Below are 24,408 nucleotides of genomic sequence, written 5' to 3'. Positions count from 1 at the left end.
GAACCCAACAAAACTTGAGAAATTTATTGCTATTTATGATTTTTAATTGATATAAGCTGTTTTGTAAAATCTTTGAACAGTAGCGGATCTTGGACTTTTTACAGAGAAAAGAAGGGATAGGTGGAGAGCAGGCAGCGTTGCAAGCTCATCAGCATTAAGCTGAGTCTATCGCCAAATCCCGATCGTGGCACTTATCCAATTAGAGTGACAGATCTTTAATTTTAACATTTTAAAATCAACGCTTTTATTTTAGTCTAATCATTTGATTATCTACTCTAATCTCTTTATACAGTTTTCGTGTCTGTTATCTTTTTTCTTCACACTGCTATCTCTCTAGAAGTTGAATTCTGAATCATTCTTCAGATCTGAAAGAGAAAAGTTCCAAATATGGTGAGAACAGAGTACATTCAGATGAAAACTGATGATAAGATCGCGGAGATACTCGGTTCTGATTTCCAAGATCTCAAATTAGCTGCTAGGAAATATGCTGATCATGCCATCAAGCTTGGTGGCCTTGGAATCGGAACTTCCTTTTTTCAATGGCTAGCTTGCTTATCTGCCATGTAAGTCCTCCTCCAATTTTGGTTGTAATGATTTTTGTTTCACTTGATTTTACATAATTGTTCAAAAATCATGCTTTTTTGTTGATTTTGTCAGCACTTGATAGGAATTTTGCTGATCTGCGACTCTTCTTTTATTAATGTAACTTGAGAAATCTATGAATGCAAAATTGAGATGAAAATTGGAATTTTGGAAGAGATATATAAGAATTTAACTCATCTTGGTTATTGAACCCTACTGGCTGTAAACCTCATAATTGGACCGAATCAAGCAGTGATTAGTAGTATATCGGTCTTAGGTCCACGCCTTTGAGCTTAACATTGAAAACCCATGCCCTTTTAAGTTATTCAGGTAGGTCCATGCATGTTAAAAAATGGTCTAGTCTCAACTGGACATTTTGCGCCTAGTACACCTTGATGTGTAATGATCCAGACAACTTGGCTGATTGCTGGTTTGGTAACTTATTCTGCAATTTGTGTATATCTTTACCGGGGCTTGGTAACTTATGGACTATTTTCTGCAGCTATCTCTTGATCTTGCAGCGAACAGGCTGGAAGACAGAAATGTTGACACAGCTATTGATACCATACATTTTCTTCAGTCTTCCTGACGTAGTTTTCAACTTCCTAAGGTAAGAATTCTGATCCTTTTATTTGCTACACTTTTCCTTTCCTTTGATTTGATTTGGTAACAGTCCCAAACTAATGTATCTGTATGCCCACAGAGGAGATGTAGGAAAATGGATTGCTTTTGTTGCAGTCGTACTGAGACTCTTTTTCCCAAAGCATTTCCCAGGTACTTATCATTGTTCTACACTTGTACTATATATGCAATAATGTGAACCAAGATGACTCATCGAAACTTGTTTTTTGCTGTCAACTGATGATAACTGTGTCAACTACTATGTGTGCAGACTGGTTGGAAATGCCTGCAGCGTTGATTCTTCTGTTGGTGGTGACTCCTCATCTGTTTGCACACAGCCTAAGGAACCATTGGAGTTGGATTGGAGTTGCAATTTGTCTTGCCATTGCATGTTACTTGCTACAAGAACACATCCGAAAGGCAGGCGGTTTCAGAGATTCCTTCACTCAGCCCAAGGGTGTTTCGAACACAGTTGGCATCCTTCTTTTGATGGTTTATCCAGTCTGGGCACTAGTACTTCATATCCTCTAGAGTTGGCCGCCCCGCCTTTTTTCATATTCAGCAGCAATGAATCTATGATTTTATCTTATGTTGTGTTTTGAGTGTGTATTGTGTACTAGCCAAACGGCCCAAACCTGCAAATGAGTGATAAATTTGATTTGTCTCAAACTTGTACTGTATCATTTATATTCTGCTTAATAGAAACAATTTTCCATTCCCATTGCTGCATTTCTTTGCTCTGGTCAATTCTCTAAATGACTCATAAAGAGTATCTTTTAGTGTGTGGAGGAGAGTACTCCACAGAAAAGTCTAGAGACCCTAGACCCAACCTATTTTCGTTGGCTCTGTTCAGCTCATTGCAACAAAGACCAGCAGTTGTTTTGGCTAACCTTTGCTATAAATCAAGTTGCAACAAGAAAGAAGTAGAGCATTGAGAAGAGGCTATAAGCTTTCCACATTGCACCTACCAAACCAAGTCCGCATGTATGCTTACATTCACTCAAATAACCAACAGCTTGTAAACTACAATGAGATCACATTGCTGCTACAATTTTATATATCTTCTGCTTGTTTTTGCTATAACTTTGTCGGTGCTATGGTGGAAACAGCTGACAAGGAAAAACAGAAATGGGAGATTACCACCAGGTCCGAGAAGGATTCCTTTAATTGGAAACTTGCACCAGCTTGGTGGTGGCTCACTACATGCATCACTTAAGAAGCTTTCAGATGAATACGGACCTCTGGTGTTTCTTAAACTCGGCTCAGTTCCAACTTTGGTCGTCTCATCACAGGATATGGCGAAAGAGATCCTCCAAACACATGATATTGTGATTCCAAACAGATCCATGTTTTATGCTCCCACGAAAATCTCTTATGGTGGTTCGGATATTGCTTTTGCTCGTTATGGTGAATACTGGATGTTGGATTAACTTCAACACAGAAGTCACTAACAAGCTGGTTAGGACAAGATTAGGAAATTGATGTAATCCTAAGGGAATTAGAAGTCATCTAGTTCTAAGAAAAGGAAAGACATGTAATAAGGTAATAGGACTAGGAAAAGGAATTCATAGTTATATATATATATATATATATATATGATCACCAAAGTTGTGGTTGATCATATGAGCAAGATTAGAGCTTGTGTTTAGTTTTGAGAGATTTTCTAAACATCAATAAAGAGAGTTGTCTTTATATAAGCTAAGTTTCATCTTGCAGTTGCCATTAATTGGTATCAGAGCTTGTTTCTGAGCCATGGAGAACGAAACCACCATTGTGGGTGCAAAACAGTTCACGCCACCATCAATACAAGTTCCAATCCTCAACGCCACAAACTACACAGTATGGGCCATGAGAATGAAGGTACTGATGAAAATCTACAAAGTTTGGGAAACAATTGATCCTGGTACATTGGACCCAGACAAAAACAATGTTGCTATTGGATTACTCTTTCAAGCAATACCAGACTGTCTTGTTCTACAAGTTGGTGAACAGGAAACTTCAAAGAAAATTTGGGATGCAATAAAGGCACGTAATCTCGGAGCTGATCGAGTTAAAGAAGCCCGTCTGCAAACCTTAATGTCTGAATTTGAAAGAATGAAGATGAAAGACACTGATACTATTGATAGCTTTGCAGGAAAGCTATCAGAGATAGCCTCAAAAGCTGTGTCACTTGGACAATCCATTGATGAAGATAAACTGGTAAAGAAGTTTCTCAATAGTTTACCAAGATCCAAGTATATTCATATCATAGCTTCTCTCGAACAAGTCTTAGATTTAAAGAAGACTAGCTATGAAGATATAATTGGAAGATTGAAAGCATATGAAGAGAGAATCCTTGATGAAGAAAACAATGGAGAAATTCAAGGAAAACTCTTGTACACAAACTCTTACCAACAAAACTCTGCGACAAGAGGAAGAGGTCATGGAAGAGGTGGTAGAGGAAACAGAGGCCGAGGAAGGGGAGGAAGGTTTAACTCACAAGATAGAACAACAAGTCAGAATGATCAAAACCAAGGGAAAGAAAAGAAGGATAGATCAAACATTATTTGTTACAGATGTGATAAACCAGGACACTTCTCCTCTGTATGCCCTGAAAGAATACAAAAGATGGAATAAACAAACAAGAATGAAACAAGGGAATCATATACAGCTCTTTTCATGCACGAAGTTGTATTCTTAAACGAAGGGAAACTAATACCAAAGAACTACGAATCAAAGGATGGAGAAGAAGGAATCTGGTATTTAGATAATGGAGCCAGCAATCACATGACTGGTAAGAGACACTACTTTTCTGAACTCAATGAGAAAATCAAAGGACAAGTGAAGTTTGGGGATGGATCTTCTGTAGAAATTGAAGGGAAAGGATCAATTCTATTTCAGAGCAAGACCGGAGAACAGAAACTTGTCACAAACATCTATTTCATCCCAAACTTACAAAGCAACATTCTAAGTTTAGGACAAGCTACAAAAGTTGGATGTGATGTTAGAATGCGACAAGATTATCTAACAGTTCATGACCCAAGTGGAAGACTTTTAGTTAGAGTCTCACGCTCACAGAATAGACTCGACAAGATAAGTCTCATGATTGGAAGGCCATTGTGTCTGAAAATGAGACTGGAAGATCAGACATGGAAGTGGCACGCAAGGTTAGGACACATAAGTTTCAGAACCTTAAAGGCAATGTCTCAGAACAAGATGGTTCGAGGACTACCACAGATAAATGATGAAGCAAAAATCTGTGAATCATGTTTAGTTGGGAAACAAACTCGTCAAGGTTTCCCAAAAGCAACAACATTCAGAGCCTCAAAGCAATTAGAGCTTCTTCATGCTGATTTTTGTGGTCCTATTATAACATATACATATACACCACAACAAAACGGAGTGGTGGAGAGGAGACACAAGACTCTAATGGAGATGACAAGAAGTTCTTTAAAGTCTATGCAGGTACCTAATTATCTATGGGGAGAAGCTGTATGACACTCCACATACCTAATAAACAGGATACCTACGAAAGCTCTGAAAGACATGACTCCATATGAAAGTTTGCGAAAGAGAAAACCTAACATAGATCATTTAAGAGTGTTTGGTTGCAAAGCATACGCAAAAGTTGATTCTGCAACTCTTAAGAAACTGGATGATCGATCTCAGACTCTTGTGAATCTAGGAATTGAGCCTGGATCCAAAGCTTACAGATTATTCAATCCAACAACGAAAAGAATGATAGTGAGTCGAGATGTGGTATTCGATGAAAAAGTAAACTGGAACTGGAAAGAAACTAATGATGGATCAAGTAGGGATCCAGGAATGTTTCACATGAGATGGGGTCAAGTAATTGATGAAGGCGAAGGACCCATAATTATCAATACCAATGGAAACAATGATGTTAATCAAGAAGAAGAAGAGAATAATGAAACCACTGAGAATAACGAAGAAGAAGAAGAGATCGATGAAATAACTCAACCCATTCCACTGCGAAAATCAACAAGACAGATACAAAAGCCACAGTATCTGGAGGATTATGTTCTTCAAGCTGCAGAAGAATGTGAGATTATGCTACTTTATGTTAATGATGAACCAAGGAATTTTCAGGAAGCAAAGGTCTCGACTAAATGGACACAAGCATGTAGAGAAGAAATTATTTCAATCAACAGAAACAAGACTTGGTTTCTGGTTGATAAGCCAGGTGGGGTAAAAGTGATTGGTCTTAAGTGGATCTTCAAAATAAAACGGAATGCTGATGGTACTGTCAATAAATACAAAGCAAGGCTTGTAGCTAAAGGATATGTACAAGAATCAGGCATAGATTTTGATGAAGTTTTTGCACCAGTTGCTAGAATTGAAACAATACGCTTATTAATTGCAGAGGCAGCATCAACCTCATGGGAAATTCACCACTTAGACGTTAAGACAACATTTTTACATGGTGAATTGCGAGAAGATGTGTATGTTGAACAACCAGAAGGTTTTGAAGTAAAAGGACAAGAGCATAAGGTTTATAAGTTATCAAAAGCTCTATATGGTCTAAGACAAGCTCCTCGAGCCTGGAATACAAAGTTAGATCAAATCTTAAAGGGAATGAGATTCATAAAGTGTTCTAAAGAAACTTCTGTATACAGAAGAGAAGAAAAGGGAACGCTTCTTGTGATTGCAGTCTATGTAGATGATCTATTTTTGACTGGCAACTCCCTTAAGGTGATCAATGAGTTCAAGAGAGAAATGTCATCAAAGTTTGAGATGTCAGACCTCGGAAAACTCACTTATTACCTTGGCATAGAAGTCCATCAAGGAGTAGATGGGATTCAGATTAAACAAGAAGCTTGTGCAAGGAGAATTCTGAAAGAAGCAGGACTTGAAACTTGTAATCCAACTAAGATACCAATGGAGTTTGGACTTAAAGTTTCAAAGGCACAAGAAGAAGCTGAGATTGATCCAACGAGTTATAGAAGAAATGCTGGATGCCTTAGATACTTGTTACATACAAGACCAGACTTGGCTTTCTCTGTGGGAGTAGCAAGTCGTTATATGCAGAGTCCACGCAAGTCTCATGGTGATGTAATAAAGCATATATTGAGATATCTAAGAGGAACAATAAGATGTGGATTGAAGTATGGTCGAGGAGGATTAAAAGGAATTGTTGGGTATAGTGACAGCAGTCATAATGTTGACCAAGATGATGGAAAAGGTACAACTGGTCATATATTTTATCTAGGTGAAGCACCTATTACATGGTGTTCACAGAAGAAAGACACTGTAGCCCTCTCATCCTGTGAAGCTGAGTTTATGGCTGCAACAGAAGCAGCTAAACAATCAATATGTCTTCAAGAATTATTGGGTGAAATCAAAGGAAGAGAACCTGGAAAAGTTCTCATCAAGATTGATAATAAGTCTGCAATTGCACTCACTAAAAATCCAGTGTTTCATGGGAAGACGAAACACATTCACAAAAGGTATCATTTCATACGAGAATGCATCGAGAAGGAGGTCATTAACGTAGAACACATACCTGGAACTGAGCAGAAGGCAGATATATTGAAAAAGGCATTAGCTCGGATCAAGTTTGAAGAAATGAGGAAATTAATAGGAGTACAAGATTTCTCACAAGCATAGTTGAAGCTTAAGGGGGAGAATGTTGGATTAACTTCAACATAGAAGTCACTAACAAGCTGGTTAGGACAAGATTAGGAAATTGATGTAATCCTAAGGGAATTAGAAGTCATCTAGTTCTAAGAAAAGGAAAGACATGTAATAAGGTAATAGGACTAGGAAAAGGAATTCATAGTTAAATATATATATGATCACCAAAGTTGTGGTTGATCATATGAGCAAGATTAGAGCTTGTGTTTAGTTTTGAGAGATTTTCTAAACATCAATAAAGAGAGTTGTCTTTATATAAGCTAAGTTTCATCTTGCAGTTGCCATTAATTGGTATCAGAGCTTGTTTCTGAGCCATGGAGAACGAAACCACCATTGTGGGTGCAAAACAGTTCACGCCACCATCAATACAAGTTCCAATCCTCAACGCCACAAACTACACAGTATGGGCCATGAGAATGAAGGTACTGATGAAAATCTACAAAGTTTGGGAAACAATTGATCCTGGTACATTGGACCCAGACAAAAACAATGTTGCCATTGGATTACTCTTTCAAGCAATACCAGACTGTCTTGTTCTACAAGTTGGTGAACAGGAAACTTCAAAGAAAATTTGGGATGCAATAAAGGCACGTAATCTCGGAGCTGATCGAGTTAAAGAAGCCCGTCTGCAAACCTTAATGTCTGAATTTGAAAGAATGAAGATGAAAGACACTGATACTATTGATAGCTTTGCAGGAAAGCTATCAGAGATAGCCTCAAAAGCTGTGTCACTTGGACAATCCATTGATGAAGATATATATGATCACCAAAGTTGTGGTTGATCATATGAGCAAGATTAGAGCTTTTGTTTAGTTTTGAGAGATTTTCTAAACATCAATAAAGAGAGTTGTCTTTATATAAGCTAAGTTTCATCTTGCAATTGCCATTACTGGAGAGAAGTAAAAAATATGGCAGTTTTGGAACTTTTAAGTGCCAAGCGGGTTCTGTCGTATCGAGCTGTGAGGGAAAAAGAAACTTCCTTGGTAATCGATTTTCTGTGTACATCTACGTCGTCTTCGGTTCCTATTAATATCAGTGAGATTTTTCTTTGTCTTATAAACAACGTAGTTTGCCAAGTTGCTTTTGGTATGAAGTATCAAGCTGAAAAAGGTTATGAGGCTGGACATAATCATTTATACGTAATGCTTCTAGAAACACAAAATTTGCTTGCTGGATTCAATACTGCAGACTTGTTCCCTTGGATGAGTTGGATTCACAAGTTTGATGGATTAGACACAAGATTAGATAAGAACTTCGCACAGGCGGATAAGTTTTATGAAAAAGTAATTCATGAACACATAAATAACAGTAACTCATCCAAAACTGGCGTAAAGGACTTTGTGGATGTTCTGCTTCGAACTCAGAAAGATCCTAGTTACAGCATCACCCTGACTAATGATCATATTAAAGCGATTCTTATGGTTTGTTATATTTTTTTGTACCTTTGACTCGTGGTCTTTCAATAAACTCCCCCTTGAACTTTCATCATTCTGAACATGTTCTCCCAATTGATTTCACAGGACACCTTTGTTGCTGGAACTGATCCTACTGCTGCGACACTTGTTTGGTCTATGACAGAATTAATTAAGAACTCAACAGTTATGAAGAGAGCGCAGGAAGAGATTCGAACGAAAACCGGAACTAAAGAGATGGTAGAAGAAAATGATCTTCATAAACTAAGTTACACCAAATTAGTGATCAAGGAGGCATTGATACTTCATCCTCCTGCACCTTTACTACTTCGGGAAACTAACGAGGCCTGTAAAATCAACGGTTACGACATTCCACTCAAGACAAAGGTTATCATCAATGGAAATGCAATTTCAAAGGACCCAAAATATTGGAAAAACCCAGAAGAATTTCGACCTGAAAGATTCTTAGACAATAGTATTGATCGTAAGGGTCAGGAATTCGAGATGATACCATTCGGGGGTGGAAGAAGATGCTGCCCCGGAATGAATTTTTCGATGGTGCTCGTTGAACTTGTCCTGGAGAATTTACTGCACTGTTTTGATTGGAAATTGCCTTTGGGGATGAAAGCAGAGGACACTGATATGACAGAAGCTTCTGGTCTTACAATGCACAAGAAGGTTCCTCTATTCCTTGTTGCTGATAACCGTAAATGATGAACACATAGTATTTGCTTTAAACGAAAACGTACTATTATTATTTTACTTCTTTTCTTTTGCACTTTTTACGTTGTTGATGTAAAATATGAAAGGCCAAATAATGTTTGATATAATGCGCCGACAGTGAGAGTGTGAGACCCTTAAAGAGTAATTTATATCACTAAAAATGGTAAAAGACAGTTGGGATGTGTCTTCTGAGGGATTGTAAAAGGGTGAGATGTATTTTTCATATAAAATTTAGAAGGCTATTTTTGGGACGTCACATTCTAATAAAGAGGCGTCACCTAATAAAATAAAAAGGGTCACCCATAAATAAATCTAAAAACCCCTTATATGAAATATTTTTACAATGGCTAAATAACCTTTAATTTTTCGAAACATTATTTTTGGATTACGGCTAGGGCGTATCAATTTTCTAGCCGTAGATATTTATTTTCTTATTATCTACGTCTAGGAATAAGCAGCTTCCAACCGTAACAGGTTTTAAGATTTATTACAGTTAGGAATTTCTAACCGTAAATGAAGTTTTACGGCTAAGTTAGGTTGTCTAGTCAACCGTAAATGAAATTTCACGGCTAGGTTAGGTTGTAGATATATATTTTCTATCTACTGCTAGGAATAAGCAGCTTCCAACCGTAATAGGTTTTAAGATTTATTACGGTTAGGAATTTCTAACCGTAAATGAAGTTTTACCGCTAAGTTAGGTTGTCTAGCCAACCGTAAATGAAATTTTACGGCTAGGTTAGGTTGTAGATATATATATTCTTACTATCTACGGCTAGGAATAAGCAGCTTCCAACTGTAACATGTTTTAAGATTTATTGCCGTTAGGAATTTCTAACCGTAAATGAAGATTCGGGGCTAGATTAGGTTGTCTAGTCAACCGTAAAAAGAAGTCACATTGAAAGGTAACCTAGACATTTGATATCGCATCAAAACACCCCATAATCAATTTTTTAATTACTAGTAATCCATGTAAAGCCCCTCTATTGGAATGTGACGTTCCAATAATAGGCTTCAATATTTATTATGTTTTAGAGCATATCTCCGACATTATTGGGAAGACTTCTTTGGTCCCATGGAGACTGTTAAGTCATCTCTGTGGCCATAGCCCAAAACTTGGCTAGCACATCATCTCTGGCTTGCTGCATTTGGCAGAGTGCAAATTTGTTTGGTTTTGGTTTTGGTTTCTTAGAGCAACTTTAGTGTTGTTGGTAAAGCCATATATGACAACAAAAGCAGGCATACTTCTGGATGCTATAAATCCCATATTTTTATATTCTCAAACGGAGTGTCTATGTATGAGAACTTTCTTTGACAAATCTTATATATAGATTTCCGCAGTTATAAAATACGTTGGACATAATCGTTAATTTAAATTGCGTGGAACTTCAAAAAAGTGTTGAAGTTTACGTTTATTAGTAAAACGTTCTCTAAAATAGCGTGTGGATCAAACGTCATTTAAGAAATAAACGTACATACTATTAGCGGGTAGTCTCCAACGCATTTTATAATTGCAGCTAACTTGAATGTAATTTCAATAGACGTTCAACTGCACGTTTATATTAAAAGCGCTTATACTATACTCATTTTATAACTCCTTCTCAACTACTAGACTCATTTTATAACTCCTCCTGCACTGAAGTTGCTATTTAATAACGTTTACTGAAACTTATTTGATAACCATCTAATAAAAACGTAGTTATAAACCACGTTTATAACTGAACGTGTTTATAAAAACCATTTAGACTAAGACGCGGTTTAAGATGTCGTTTGGTTAAAAGTAATTACAGAAAATGTTTAGTGAACAAACGGTTTTTTAAACCCCGTGGTGTAGAAGACGAAATTATAAATAGCGTTGAAACGACACGCTATTATAAAATGCGTTTGAATTGGACGGATTCTTTAATTTCGTTTCTCCTGAAATGGTGATATTAAGTACGTTGATCGGTATCCCACTACGTCGCATACCAAATTGCTAAGCCAAAAAAACCATATATGGCTTGAGAATTTGAGAATATAGTAACTCAACGCTGCAGTTGCTCTTAGCCCTGTTATATTATTGTTATAAATTAAGGTTAAAATGATAGGATTTTTAGTCATGAATTGGTGGAGTTAGTCTAGAATTGTTGACTGTAATATGATCTTCACCCCAGGATACCGATTTCCAACCGGATTTATCCAAACAAACGTGGCTGTCTTTTTTCCAAAAAGAAGAAAAAGACGGATCAATTGTTAGGCTTAGAATTCTCATGGGGTTCTTATTCAAACAGCAGTTAGGTAGTCTTTCTATTACACAAAATGTGCTGTCTTTTCCTTTGCTTGTTGCACTCATCTTTTTCCTGGAGTAACATGTATGGTTTTAAGAGTATACTTCATTGCTTTTCGTTTGTATAAAATTTTGGCATATATGGCTGGTTTTAATGAAATTGTTTGAACCTTTTGCACTGTTGTCCCCCAGTAGACCTCAGTGGGTGTCCTTTTTTTTTGATCTGTAGCAATAGACGTTACGACGGTAGTGCTCTTGCTGGAACCTTCTGTACAGCTGTCCCCCAATATATAGACCTCGTACCTATTTTCACTTTATTTTTGATCGGTAGCAATAGACTCCAACGGTGTATATGCAACTTTGAGCATGAGTTTCTTTTTAAAAATGAAATAGTTGAGAATGAATTAGAACAGCCAAGTTAGAAATGATGTATTTTCATTATAAATAGACGAGTACCGAGCTGAAGGAAATGAAAACTTGTTAACGTAAAATATTTTAAAGAGATTTACTCATAACTGTTTCAAAACGTGTTAAACTACAATGAGAGCTCATTACTATTACCACAATTTCGTAGTTCTTCTACTTGTTTTTTCTATAACTCTGTTGGTGCTGTTGTGGAAACAGCTGACAAGGAAAAACAGAAATGGGAGATTACCACCAGGTCCGAGAAGGATCCCTTTAATTGGAAACTTGCACCAGCTTGGTGGTGGCTCACCACATGTATCACTTAAGAGGCTTTCAGATGAATACGGACCTCTGATGTTTCTTAAACTCGGCTCCATTCCAACTTTGGTTGTCTCATCACGGGATATGGCGAAAGAGATCCTCAAAACACATGATCTTGTGCTTACAAACAGACCCATGTTTTATGCTCCCACGAAGATCTCTTATGGTGGTTCTGATATTGCTTTTGCTCGCTATGGTGAACACTGGAGAGAAGTAAAAAAGATAGCAGTTTTGGAACTTTTAAGTGCCAAGCGGGTTCTGTCGTACCGAGCTGTGAGGGAAAAGGAAACTTCATTGGTAATCGATTTCGTGCGTACATCTGCTTCATCTTCGGTTCCTATTAATCTCAGTGAGATTTTTCTTTGTCTTATAAGCAACGTAGTTTGCCAAGTTGCTTTTGGTATGAAGTTCGAAGCTGAGAAAGGTTATGAGGCTGGACTTAGTAATTTATACATGATGCTCTTAGAAACACAGAACTTGCTTGCTGGATTCAATACTGGAGACTTGTTCCCATGGATGAGTTGGATTCACAAGTTTGATGGATTAGAGACAAGATTAGAGAAGAACTTTAGGCAGGCTGACAAATTTTATGAACAAGTGTTTAATGAACACGTAAATAGAAATAAATCATCCAAAACTGGCGTAGAGGACTTTGTTGATGTCCTGCTTCGAACTCAAACAGATCCTAGCTACAACATCAGCCTCACTAAAGATCATATTAAAGGGATTCTTATGGTTTGTTTAGTTTCCTTTATATTTTGACTCGTGGTCTTTCAATGATCTCACCCTTGAACTTTCTTCATTCTTAACATGTTCACCCTAATTGCTTTTACAGGACATCTTTGTTGCTGGGTCTGATCCGGCTGCTGCGACACTTGTTTGGTCTATGACAGAACTCATTAAGAACTCAACAGTTATGAAAATAGCACGGGAAGAGGTTCGAACTAAAATTGGGACTAAAAAGATGGTAGAAGAAAGTGATCTTCATAAACTAAGTTACACCAAGTTAGTGATCAAGGAGGCATTGAGACTTCATCCTCCTGCACCATTACTACTTCGGGAAACTAACGAGGCCTGTACTATCAATGGTTACGAAATTCCAGTCAAGACAAAGGTTATCATCAACGGAAATGCAGTTTCAACGGACCCAAAATATTGGGAAAACCCAGAAGAATTCCAACCTGAAAGATTCTTAAATAATATTTCTGACTTTAAAGGTCAAGACTTCGAAATGCTACCGTTCGGGGGTGGAAGAAGAGGCTGCCCCGGTATGAATTTTGCAGCGGTCCTCGTTGAACTTGTCCTGGCGAATTTCCTGCATTGTTTTGACTGGAAACTGCCTTGTGGGATGAAAGCAGAGGACATTCATATGAAAGAAGCTTCTGGACTTACAATGCATAAGAAGGTTCCTCTCTGCCTTCTAGCTAGTATCCGTAAATGACGAACACAATGCTCTTACCGAAAACCTACTATTGTTCTTTCTTTTTTTTGTTTTTTTTTTCCTCGCAGTTTTCATGTTGTTAATGTAGAATGGGTGATAAACAGATATAGATCTGTTTTTTTCAGGGTTACAACCATAGGCCCGTTTTTATGAAAATTACAAATCTAAGCCGATTTTGATCGTTTTATTGAAAAAACGGTTAACGGTGGTTATCCACCTTTTTGGCACTGTTAGGATAGTATAGAAAGACTTATATGCCTTTTAATTCCTTCAACTCGCCGAGTTCCCAATTAACTCACTGAGGCTGCTTAGTAACTCGGTGCTGACTGACAACTGACGTGTACGTTGCATCATTTCTGCCACGTGTCAGATAAAATTGTGGCCCCCACAGTACCCAACAACAGGATTATCATCAATAAAAGCATATCTTCTTCTCTCTTTTTTTAAATCAGATCTAAAAATGGTCGATGGTGTTCATCTTTCATCAAATTGTAGCAGTAGCAGCATCAAGGTGAAGTGTGATATGTGTGACAAAGAAGACCATGAAACCAAGAGTTGTCCATGGGTATATTCAAGGTGCAAACATATACCTTGTAATGGAGTTAGAGCATTGTTGAGATCTAAAACAGATCAAACAAATGGAAGGACCTTCTTCAAATGTTAGAATCCCACCTGCAATTACTTTGAGTGGTTTGATCTTGCTTCTTCTCCAACTACAGCACTTCAAATCAAGCTTCCAAGTCCAAATTGTTGCATTGCCTGTGGAGAAGAAAACCATTTTTTCAACAACTGTCTATTGCACAATCAACCTTGCTTCAAACAAAACTGCAATTCAAAGTTAGAACTAAAGGTTTGCAAGAATCAACACAATCTCAATATAGCTTAACTGGTATGCAAGAAGAAAGACTGTAATGCTTTCAGATGGGCATCAGATGCACTTGTAATTGAAACAAAAGAAACATTGAAAAGGAAAGTACTAGAAATATGTAATGAATTTAAGAAAAATCTGAAAATGTAATGAAATCAGAAGTTGTAATTGAAGCCTTCATTAATTCCAAGCTCAGTCTTCATCTTCTCATAGTACCAGTCAGCTACACACTTTGGGGTTGCAAGCTTGTTCAAGTCATCTTTGTCATCATTGCAGGTGTGAGTGCCATTAAAGCCTCTAAGTTAAAAGTTTTACCTTCACCTTTCTTGACCATGCCATAAATGAACATTGGACAATATTGAGTCCTCCAATGAATGCACTTGACCCTCATCTTAATTATAGAACTCTTAGTAGCATAAGTCTGATGTTTGTTCATGATACAGTAGTTATTCACATGGTTGTAGAAAGATTCTTTACTCATAAACTTACTTCCAACTATGAGGTCATTTGGATCCAATGACTCTTCATCTTCAGCTGGGAACATATCCTGATCATCTTCTTCCTTAAGGTGATCTGCATATTCCTTCTCAAACTCTGAATTGTCATGTGTAACACCACTAGACTCAACTGAAGCCTTCTCCACCCCAACAACATCATCTTGATCTGATAAAGGAAAACAAATCACATAAATACCTAATTTTCCACCATATTTCTAAGCAATTGAGTTAATCCTATGTGTAAACAAACAACATTACCTTCTTGTTCCTTTTCAGACTCAGAATCCAGTAAGTCCCCATAATGGTCTTTTGCAATTAAAGTAAGAAAACAAACACATTAGTACCCATTTGCAATAAACAGCAAATATAACAATCAACAAAAATGACAAACAACAAATGTAAAGAAACATCATTACCTTCTTTGTCATTTTCCACCTCAACTTCACCAAAGTCTGGATCCCCATCAACACTATCAGAATCACCTTTACCTTCATTCTCACTGTCACTTCCCTTGTCAGATAAATAACCATTCTCAACCTTCTTCAAAAACTTCTTGTACTTCATATCATCTTTAAGCTCTTGTTCATATCCAGGGACATTGTTGATATCCTCATCAGGATAGCACTCATCTTCTTCAATATTTGAAAGTTGAACTACAAACTCATTACTTTTCCTATACTCTTCACTTAATCTATAAATATCTTCAAGAACACTTGCTTGTGTTGTAGCTTCAACCCAGAAATCATGATTAAACTCTTCTTCTTCTTCTGCCATAGTTGCTTGTGTTGTGCTTTGAGGACCACATTCATCTGGAATGTCAGCTACACTTGCCTGTGTTGGTTCTTCACAGAATTCAGGAACATAAACTTCTGGGATGTCATTAACCACATTTGACTTTGTTGCTTCACATACTTCATCATCATCTGATATTTCAACAAACAACTTCTTCTTAGTTTTTCCTCCTATTTTATTCTTAAACAATGCTGCTAGCCTTGGGCCTCTTCTTGAACTTGTTGGTGTACTGGAATCATTGGATACTGCTTTAGTTTCTTCTTGAGCGTGTGCTTGAGTTTCTTCTTGAGTTTCTTCAGATACTGCTGCTTTCTTTGGTGTGCTATTTCTTTTGGATACATGCTTCTTTGGGGTGTCTTCTTTACTGGTGTCAAGTTATTATGTGGAGGAATTGTACCAACCTCACCATCCAACACTTGCATATAAACCTGACTCCAACCATTCTCATCAATCTCAGCAGTATCCCACAAAGACTTGAACTCTTCTTCTTTATCCAGTGACATGGGAGTACAAAGATAATCTGACCACAATATGTCTATCTTCTCATCACCCTTCAGTCTCAGCTTTGGCCTGATCATGTGCTTCAACCTATCAAGTCCCATATCCTCTCTAGCACAGTCCCTGAACTCCAAACTCTGGCAAGTTCCTATCACATTTACCTTAAAGCTTCTGAAAGGAATCCTGTTAACAGCAACATCATTCCTACAAGAAACATAATTCAAATTATTAGCATCATTCAACAACAACAATTCAACAACAATTGTCAACATCATTCCACACTTGCAGATTCATTCCTACAACATAAATCATATTAGCTAATCTCAGCAACTATCAACATATCAACATATGAACATAAATCATATGACATAAACATATTAACTAACATGAAACTATCCTCAGCATAACTAAAAACAGAGTGATAAACAAGGTGAAAAACAGAGTGAAATAAACCTTAGAAATCTAACACAAACAAACCCTAGAAATCTAACACAAACCCTAGAAAAATCAAGGGTCAATTCATAGAGAATCATCTAAAAATCAAACACATAAACCCTAGAATCATAAATACCCACAACCCATAGAAATCGAAATACCCATAAACCCTAGAAATCGAAAATACCCATAAACCCTAGAAATCGAAAATACCCATAACCCAAAGAAATCGAAACACCCATAAACCATAAACCCTAGAAATCGAAAATTTCCATAAACCCTAGAAATTGAAATCTATTCTAACAATAAATTGAATAAAATACAATAAGGGTCTCTTTGTTACCTTTATGTTCGTGTTCTACTTCGCCGTTTCTTTGTTTTCTTTCTTTTATCCATCTTCTCTTTAGTCTCTGAATCTATCTTACGTAGTAGTTTCTTTGATATATTAGGTATACCCATCATACACAGTAACATAAACCAGTGATAGATCAGGCGACTAAAGTGAAAATTGCAAAGAAGAAAGAAAATTGCAGAGAAAGAAAATAAAGTTGCAGAGGGGAAAAATGGAGAGACGAAGGGAAAATGGAGAAACTGAAAGATCTTTTCTCTCTACTCTATCCTTTTGCCGCTATTCGATTTCATCTCAGCCGACCGAATACATCGAGATCCAATGAAATTAAGATAAACGACTCGGATCTCATGAAGATGTCGTTAATTACGAAGTGAAATAATCTTAGCCATCCATTTTTCCCTCCATCTCGGATGACCACCACGTGTCTTCGAGTCCACGTGCCTAATATCTCACACGTGTTTAAAGGGAAAATGGCTACGTTACACGTGGCTACTTTACACCTAATAGCTTACACGTGTATAGAAGGAAAATGGGTAATTCATCGTCATTAACTCATCTCATCTAATGAGAAATTGACCTTGTTGACCGAGTAATTGACAAAAGTAACGGATTTGGATGGAAACATGGATGGAGGCCTAGATTTTCAATTTTGAAAAAAACAGGCCTATGGTTGTCTATCGGGTTGAAAAACAGGCCTAAATTTGTTTATAATCTATGTAAAATTTGGAAGGCCAGACACTGTTGAGAATTTATGGACAAAGAAAACTTAGTCTCCCTTCTAAAATGAATCAGTCTTACGAAGAAATAATAAAAAGGCGGTTGGATCTGTCCAATCGTGCTACTTGAACATCTGTGTAACAACTGCTTGACCGCGATATCGACATGACAATGTGTGTGTAGGAGAGAGAATATGTTGATGTTAATACGTCACAATAATTAAGGTTTGATTTTTTAAACGGAAAGTAGAGTTTAATTCTCCAGAAAGACTGAAACAAAAATCTTCTGCTTTCGTTTATCTTCGTAGCAAGATTTAGAAACTGTAAAACATAAATTAATTTTTCATCTCCGTAGCAAGACTTTTTTTTTTTCGTCAATTTGTTCTTATATTTTTTTGAATAGAAGTAATCTGCTTTGTTCATCTTCTGATTTAAAATCTTAGGTTAATTTTTCGGAGATAGAATTATTATCATGGTCGAAAACAAATGCACAATCTATTAACGAAATTAAGAAACTGACGATCCCTTGTAAACAAATGGAGTCGCAACGAATACTTAAATCAAATCTTGTAAGCATTAGTTATTCCGATTGGGATTTTGTTTTCATTACAGGCTTAATGAACTTAGCTTTTCCTTACTGATTTTGAGTTAATTCTTACACATGATGCTATGTGAATGAAGATGAATGAGTTAATGTGGTTAGCCATTAATGGTGATGGAAGATTCCGGCAACAGAATAGAAACTCATCAAAATATGAAAGAAGGCTTGCTTGTTCATAATGTTAAACTTGGTTTATCAAAAGATGAAAGAAGAATTTCCATCAGTTGTTCAATAAACTGCTATGCTATCTAATTAGATCCGCTCGGATATAAAACAGTGAGAACAAAGAGACGAAGAGGGAAAAATTACAGAGTAATAACTGAAAAGTCTTTTCGTATTTTCCAGTTTTATTTTTATTTTGAATGATTCTTTACAGACCGAGATACCAAACTATGCCACAACCTCTTAGAGACATGGAAAGTGGGCCCTGCCCTGCTGGAGATAACAGGGGGTCCCGCATTTACATTTTGTTGTGTCTAAGCGATTTTACCTTAGTCCATTTCCACGGGCTAAATAGAATTTCTATTTTATTTTAAAGTGACATGTCAAAGTTAGAATAACCACTTTCCGCCACATAGGTTGCCACGTGAAAAAATGATGTTACTCAGCTGTCATTCGGCGGGTTATATAGCATTTTCGTGGATCTGTCCGTCTGGGTGATTGCAAGTGGTTAGGATGTACCTTTTAAGAGATTAGTAGTAAAATGAAAGTTTTCATGTTTTTTTCCCTGCTTTCTGAAGCATAATAATGTGTGTTTTACTATTAAGGGTGTAGATACCATAATCTGTATGGGAATGTGGCGAACATCAATATCTGAAGCAAGATAACATAAAGCAACGGAGTGCAGCCTATCAACTACAAGAATGCGTCAATCTGGAGCTAAGGCCAATTTAGCAAATTAAGAAGATATATTTCCCAATAAAAAGAAAACATTATTAGGTTAGCATAGGAGGATTTTTTTCTTCTTCCCACCGACACTTTACAATACTTCTTTCCTCTTCTCACTTTCTGAACTTGATGAACTCATGGGTTCTTCTTACCAAATGTAAAGAACCAAATACATAATAAATTGTCCCTTTACCCTCCAGTGGATGTTGGCTTTTCCGAACCACGTTAAATATTTGTGTTGATTTCTATTTCATTTTACTGCACTTAACTTTGCTCTTGGTTTAATCTCTATCTTGATATACATATTGTTTTATTACTTAATTCATTTGGTTGTGCTACCAAAATAATGATAGTCACAAAGGATATCTCCAATGGAAATATGGTGTGTTTTTATTAGTATGATAATATGATTGCCAGCATTTAAGTAAGCATTACTCTTTTCTTTTTGTAAGAAATATCTGAGAGTTATATCTCCAATGAAAGCATTTATTTTTAGTGTATATAAGTGGATTGTGTAGGTAACCGTGGTGCCAATGGCCGCCGAAATTTCTTGGGAATTTTTCCCATTAGGCGGAAAAGCGCTTAAGCAACGCTTTTGAGCCTATATTTTAAAAATCACCATGAACCTTGCATGCTCAAAGATGCATCATTGAATAAGATGATTTCATCGCAAGCTTTTGATGCGCGTGCAAGGCATGCTGGACTAGAATAAAAGTTGTTCCATTATGGTGCAGTACGCTGGTGGGATGCTAGCCAAAAGCAAAATTGCATCAGTATGGTACAATTTGCAAGTTGAGCATTGGCCAAGAACTGAAATTACACCATTATGGTGCATAATCCGTAACTTGTTTTCGCGAAACAGGTGTATTTCCTACATGGCCACGATCACTTATTTTTCTACTTGAAGAAATGTCATTAATTGAAAATGCATATATCTTGCCGTGTTGTTTACTCGAGAATCCCCATAATGCGTAGGCATATCGTTTATGCTGCGTTGCTAAACCAAGAATGAATCCGAATGCCAGAGCGAAGGAAAGGTGAAAGTTGCAATATTTTGTATGGACCGAACTAAAAAATGTATACTTGAGAACTAAATGGCCCCAGTGATTCACATTCCTGTACATCACTTGCGAAAGACCCTTTGGCCTATGTGGACTAGGATTTATTTGGATTTGGTCTTGCAACAAAAGTTATCTTTAATTACTAGTCCTGACTCGGATTCACATGTTTGATGGACTATACACAACATTAGAGAAGAACTTTAGGTAGGCAGAAAATTTTTATAAACAAGTATTTAATGAACACGTAAATAGAAATAAATTATCCGAAACGGGTGTATGATGAAAACACTGGGTGTACCAAAGTACACCACCAACTTTTTCGTAGGCAATCTGTATGGATAAACTCAACACGACTCCGAGAGTTAAAACTCGATCAAGGAAAGTGTATAGAGTTATATCTCAATCTCTCTTATGATTAGAACGTTTACAGAATTGAATCCATGAACCTAATATCAAAGAGAGTTCTTGTACGGTACCAAAGACCAATATCCAAGGATCAATCAAGTCATATACAACAAACAAGGTCAAACCTATCTACTGTGATTGAACGCACAACCTGTGATATTTCAATTATAATGATAAACAATATAATGCGGAAAAATAAATAACACTGATACCAAAAAATTTGTTAACGAGGAAACCGCAAATGCAGAAAAACCCTGGGACCTTTTCCAGATTGAACACCAAACTGTATTAAGCCGCTACAGACACTAGCCTACTACCAATTAACTTCGATCTATAATGTAGTTGAGCCCGAACTCAGTCTCCCACTGATTCAGGTATACTAGCGCTCCTTATGCCTCTTGAATCCCATCAGGACTCCGCACAATTGATTCCCTTAGATGATCTCATACCAACGAAAAGTTGCTTCAACTCAATTGAAGACTTTAAACCAAATCAACCTCCCACAGATTAAGCTTATAAAATTGATTTTTTTGATTTACGATCAAAACTGATGATCAGATGAAACGTAAGTTCCAGGTGATGGAAATCGATAGCAACTTGAAAAAAATCGGGCTATCCTCAAAATCCGGACTTATGCAACCCAAAGTGCATCCTAGATTATTATTAACCTCACAAGTATAAAAACTTGTGGAATCACAAAGTTTGAGACTAAGAAAACTTTGTGATTTCTATCTATCTTATTCAGGTGATAAATCAACAATCGGACAAGATCAGGATACTCAAGTTATCAAGATAAAATATAACTAGTCATGGGTTCACGAATTCCAGTGAAGTCTTTGATAGTCGTTAAACCCTAAAAAGGTTTCTGGAGAGGACGACTCTAGATACAACTAGGACATATCAAAAAGTAGTCTCAGGAATCAAAGATCCCAGTTGCCAAGAGTTCCTCTTATATAGACTTCAAAACGTAGGTTACTTTAGGTTTAAGCTAAGATATCTTTGTTGATGTTTTTCTTCAAACTCAAGCGGATTCTAGCTACAACCTCAGCCTCACTAAAGATCATGCATATTAAAAGAATTCTTATGGTTTGTTTAGTTTCCTTTATGTTTTGAATCATGGTCTTTCAATAATCTCACCTTTGAACTATCTTCATTCTTAACATGTTCATCCCAATTGCTTTTACAGGACGTCTTTGTTGTTGGGTCTGATCTAGCTGCTGCGACACTTGTTTGGTCTATGACAGAAGTCATTAAGAGCTCAATAGTTGTGAAAAGAGCACAAGAAGAGGTTCGAACGAAAATTGGGACTAAGGAGATAATAGAAGAAAGTGATCTTCATAAACTTAGTTACATGAAGTTAGTGATCAAGGAAGCATTCAGACTTCATCCTCCTGCACCATTACTACTTTGGGAAACCAACGAGGACTTTACGATCAACGGTTACAACATTCCAATCAAAACAAAAGTTGTCATCAATGGAAATGCTATTTCAATGGACTCAAAATATTGGGAAAACCCAGAAGAATTCCGACCTGAAAGATTTTTAGAGAATATTAATAATTTCAAAGGTCATGACTTCGAGATGCTACCGTTCGAGGGTGGAAGAAGAAGCTGCCCCGGTATGAACTTCGCGGAAGTTCTCGTTGAACTTGTCTTGGCAAATTTACTTCCTTGTTTTGACTGGAAATTGCCTTATGGTATGAAAGCAAAGTGAAAAGACGAGGGTACCCAAATATACCTCAATCTAAAACTTTTCCTACCTATAAGTCCTTTCTCCGAAAGTGATTGTCTATGGACTGAGTCGAGATAATGCAACTAATCAGTTCACACTTCGTGTGATCGTCTATGGATACGAGATCGAGACAATACAACAAGGAAGTATGTTTACTTGATAAAAAGGTTCGGATTTAACAAACACACAATAGGATTCACTTATCAAGTAAATAGGAATTAACGTTTGTGTGATTTACTTTAATTACAATAAAAAAATTATAATGCGAAAAATAAAAGTAAATGACACGGCAAGGTTTTGTTAACGAGGAAACCTCAAATGCAGAAAAACCCCGGGACCTAGTCCAGAATTGAATACTCTCAGGATTAAGCCGCTACAAAAAATTACACCAACTTCGTATAGTTAAGACCAAGCAACTAAACCTATAGTTCACCTAGTTCTGTTTGTATTCCCACACCTCCAACTTATAAATAAGTCACATACTTGGATCAATTCCTTTGGTTCGTATTCCAAACAGTAAAGGAACAACAAATCTGTTTGGTATCAACTCACTTCAACCAAGTGATATGAGTCTGACAAAGGTTCTTCTGTTTATCTTAACATAAACTCCTTCGTCAGGTCCTTAGATCTATCTTATGTTCAATTACCAAATTAATCGTTAAGATTTTGCAATCAACACTCTTAATCCAAAGAATTGTGTTGATGCCGATCTACTCAATTAATCAATCCAATTCTATCACTAGGATAAAACCGATTATTAATTGGATCCTCTTTTTACCGAAACAAGTATTGTGCACACCAAAGATTATGAAATCACAAATCACAAATCTTCAATATCTTCTTCGTCTTCAAATCTTATTAGATCTTCAATAAACACCTACACACAATCACTTGAACCTCTTGTGATCAATCATGCACAGAATGGAGCCTGTTAACAATGGATTATCACAAGATCGTCTTTAGAACTAACAACAGTCTAAAGCTCCATGTCGAAACTCTGAACTAGTTTGAGTGAATCTTATATCAGAAGAGAATATTCTCCAGCATAAACAAACCAGGTGCAATCAAAGTTCAACCACTGTTAGTCAATCAAATCAATGGAAACAAAAGATAAACCGTAATTATCTAGTTTCTCGCCCTAGAACTTCTCAATCCCAAAGTAGACTTTAAACCGACCGGCCGTAAGAGATCTCGCCTAATTAGGTTACTCTCTTCTCTGAATAGGCGGCTTCACCAGTAGCAGCACAACAAGAGGTAGTTTGCTGTTACGAAGGATTAGTTTGCTAGAAATGCAAACTTCAGTATTTATAAACTAGGAAGTTTGGACACCAAGGAATTTCCAAAACCGGAAATATTCTCAAGATATTCATTAAAGCAAAAATTAGGTTTCCATAATTCCTGGAAATGCTCTGTCTAAAAATAATGATCGAAATCTCTCGGAAAATCTCTAATTAGTAAATGCACATTACTAATTCTTATTTTCCTACAAAATTAAATTAATAACCTTAATTAAAAGATTTTTAACTTATTTATGTTTCGATCCTGGGATTCTCTTCCCTTAGTTATTAAGGAATAACTTTGAACAATTAAATAATAAACATTCACAACACGTGTTCAAAGTATGTCGACATCCTAACTTTATAAGTTCTCTTTCATACTTACAGCCTTGACATTGATTTGCCACACTTTCAAACAAGTTTATAATTGGTTCATGTGACTTTCAAGAGCTATGCGATTGATCAAATAACATTCAATCACAAATCATGGGTTTAATGGTTCTACCAAAACAAGTTTCGGTTCTACCTCCATATGAGTACTGTGCATAGTCACACTATCTTTCCAAAATTCGGTTGACTAGGTACTAGGACCGGTTCCCCACATATATATGGTATCTAACTTGAATGTGTTGCACATGTCCATAGGATCGGTTCCCCTTTGCCTAAAACATATTGCACATGTCCATAGGATCGGTTCCCCTTTCTGCTATAAACCTTGTTGCACCTCATACAAGGATCGGTTCCCCTTTGTGATGTACTTCACCTCTTACTAGGATCGGTTCTCCTTTTCCCAGTTTTGTTCAGACATAAAATCACAAACCCGATCATACCATCTCAGGTGATTACTTAAGATCGGTTTTACTAATAAAATTCATACTAATACG

General features: G+C 36.7%; 5 protein-coding genes across 5 annotated transcripts; all 5 read left to right on the top strand.

The window, feature by feature from the left end:
• The first annotated feature begins 70 nt into the window (after positions 1-70).
• LOC113289323 (cold-regulated 413 plasma membrane protein 2-like) lies at positions 71-1,929 on the top strand. The gene is made up of 4 exons (XM_026538556.1): positions 71-563; positions 1,085-1,192; positions 1,286-1,356; positions 1,475-1,929. Exons 1-4 carry the CDS (start codon positions 388-390, stop codon positions 1,732-1,734), a joined length of 615 nt encoding a protein of 204 aa, XP_026394341.1. The 5' UTR covers positions 71-387; the 3' UTR covers positions 1,735-1,929.
• Positions 1,930-2,231: 302 nt separating this feature from the next.
• On the top strand, positions 2,232-2,633 carry LOC113291498 (cytochrome P450 71A9-like). Its single transcript, XM_026541024.1, has one exon. The coding sequence runs from the start codon at positions 2,232-2,234 to the stop codon at positions 2,631-2,633; it is 402 nt and encodes a 133-aa protein (XP_026396809.1).
• Positions 2,634-7,745: 5,112 nt separating this feature from the next.
• Positions 7,746-8,963, top strand: LOC113291497 (cytochrome P450 71A9-like). The gene is made up of 2 exons (XM_026541023.1): positions 7,746-8,258; positions 8,358-8,963. Exons 1-2 carry the CDS (start codon positions 7,746-7,748, stop codon positions 8,961-8,963), a joined length of 1,119 nt encoding a protein of 372 aa, XP_026396808.1.
• A 2,630-nt stretch (positions 8,964-11,593) lies between these two features.
• Positions 11,594-13,598, top strand: LOC113289321 (cytochrome P450 71A9-like). The gene is made up of 2 exons (XM_026538553.1): positions 11,594-12,696; positions 12,797-13,598. The coding sequence occupies exons 1-2, from the start codon at positions 11,776-11,778 to the stop codon at positions 13,400-13,402; spliced, it is 1,527 nt and encodes a 508-aa protein (XP_026394338.1). The 5' UTR covers positions 11,594-11,775; the 3' UTR covers positions 13,403-13,598.
• A 7,979-nt stretch (positions 13,599-21,577) lies between these two features.
• LOC113291496 (cytochrome P450 71A9-like) lies at positions 21,578-22,229 on the top strand. Its single transcript, XM_026541022.1, has 2 exons — positions 21,578-21,601; positions 21,702-22,229. The coding sequence occupies exons 1-2, from the start codon at positions 21,578-21,580 to the stop codon at positions 22,227-22,229; spliced, it is 552 nt and encodes a 183-aa protein (XP_026396807.1).
• The last annotated feature ends 2,179 nt before the right edge of the window (positions 22,230-24,408 follow it).

This window comes from Papaver somniferum, chromosome 6 (genome assembly GCF_003573695.1).
Source record: "Papaver somniferum cultivar HN1 chromosome 6, ASM357369v1, whole genome shotgun sequence".
In the NCBI taxonomy this organism is placed as follows: Eukaryota; Viridiplantae; Streptophyta; class Magnoliopsida; order Ranunculales; family Papaveraceae; genus Papaver; species Papaver somniferum.
The sequence above is the reverse complement of the archived record's forward strand: the minus strand, read 5'-3'. Positions and strand labels throughout refer to the sequence as shown.

Excerpts from the sequence above, each read along its gene's own strand:
- LOC113289321 (XM_026538553.1), top strand. The coding sequence starts at position 11,776 with ATGAGAGCTCATTACTATTACCACAATTTCGTAGTTCTTCTACTTGTT. Across the intron at positions 12,697-12,796 it reads ATATTAAAGGGATTCTTATG|GACATCTTTGTTGCTGGGTC; the intron begins GTTTGTTTAGTT and ends TTGCTTTTACAG.
- LOC113289323 (XM_026538556.1), top strand. The coding sequence starts at position 388 with ATGGTGAGAACAGAGTACATTCAGATGAAAACTGATGATAAGATCGCG. Across the intron at positions 564-1,084 it reads CTAGCTTGCTTATCTGCCAT|CTATCTCTTGATCTTGCAGC; the intron begins GTAAGTCCTCCT and ends TATTTTCTGCAG. Across the intron at positions 1,357-1,474 it reads TTTCCCAAAGCATTTCCCAG|ACTGGTTGGAAATGCCTGCA; the intron begins GTACTTATCATT and ends CTATGTGTGCAG.
- LOC113291498 (XM_026541024.1), top strand. The coding sequence starts at position 2,232 with ATGAGATCACATTGCTGCTACAATTTTATATATCTTCTGCTTGTTTTT.
- LOC113291497 (XM_026541023.1), top strand. The coding sequence starts at position 7,746 with ATGGCAGTTTTGGAACTTTTAAGTGCCAAGCGGGTTCTGTCGTATCGA. Across the intron at positions 8,259-8,357 it reads ATATTAAAGCGATTCTTATG|GACACCTTTGTTGCTGGAAC; the intron begins GTTTGTTATATT and ends TTGATTTCACAG.
- LOC113291496 (XM_026541022.1), top strand. The coding sequence starts at position 21,578 with ATGCATATTAAAAGAATTCTTATG. Across the intron at positions 21,602-21,701 it reads ATATTAAAAGAATTCTTATG|GACGTCTTTGTTGTTGGGTC; the intron begins GTTTGTTTAGTT and ends TTGCTTTTACAG.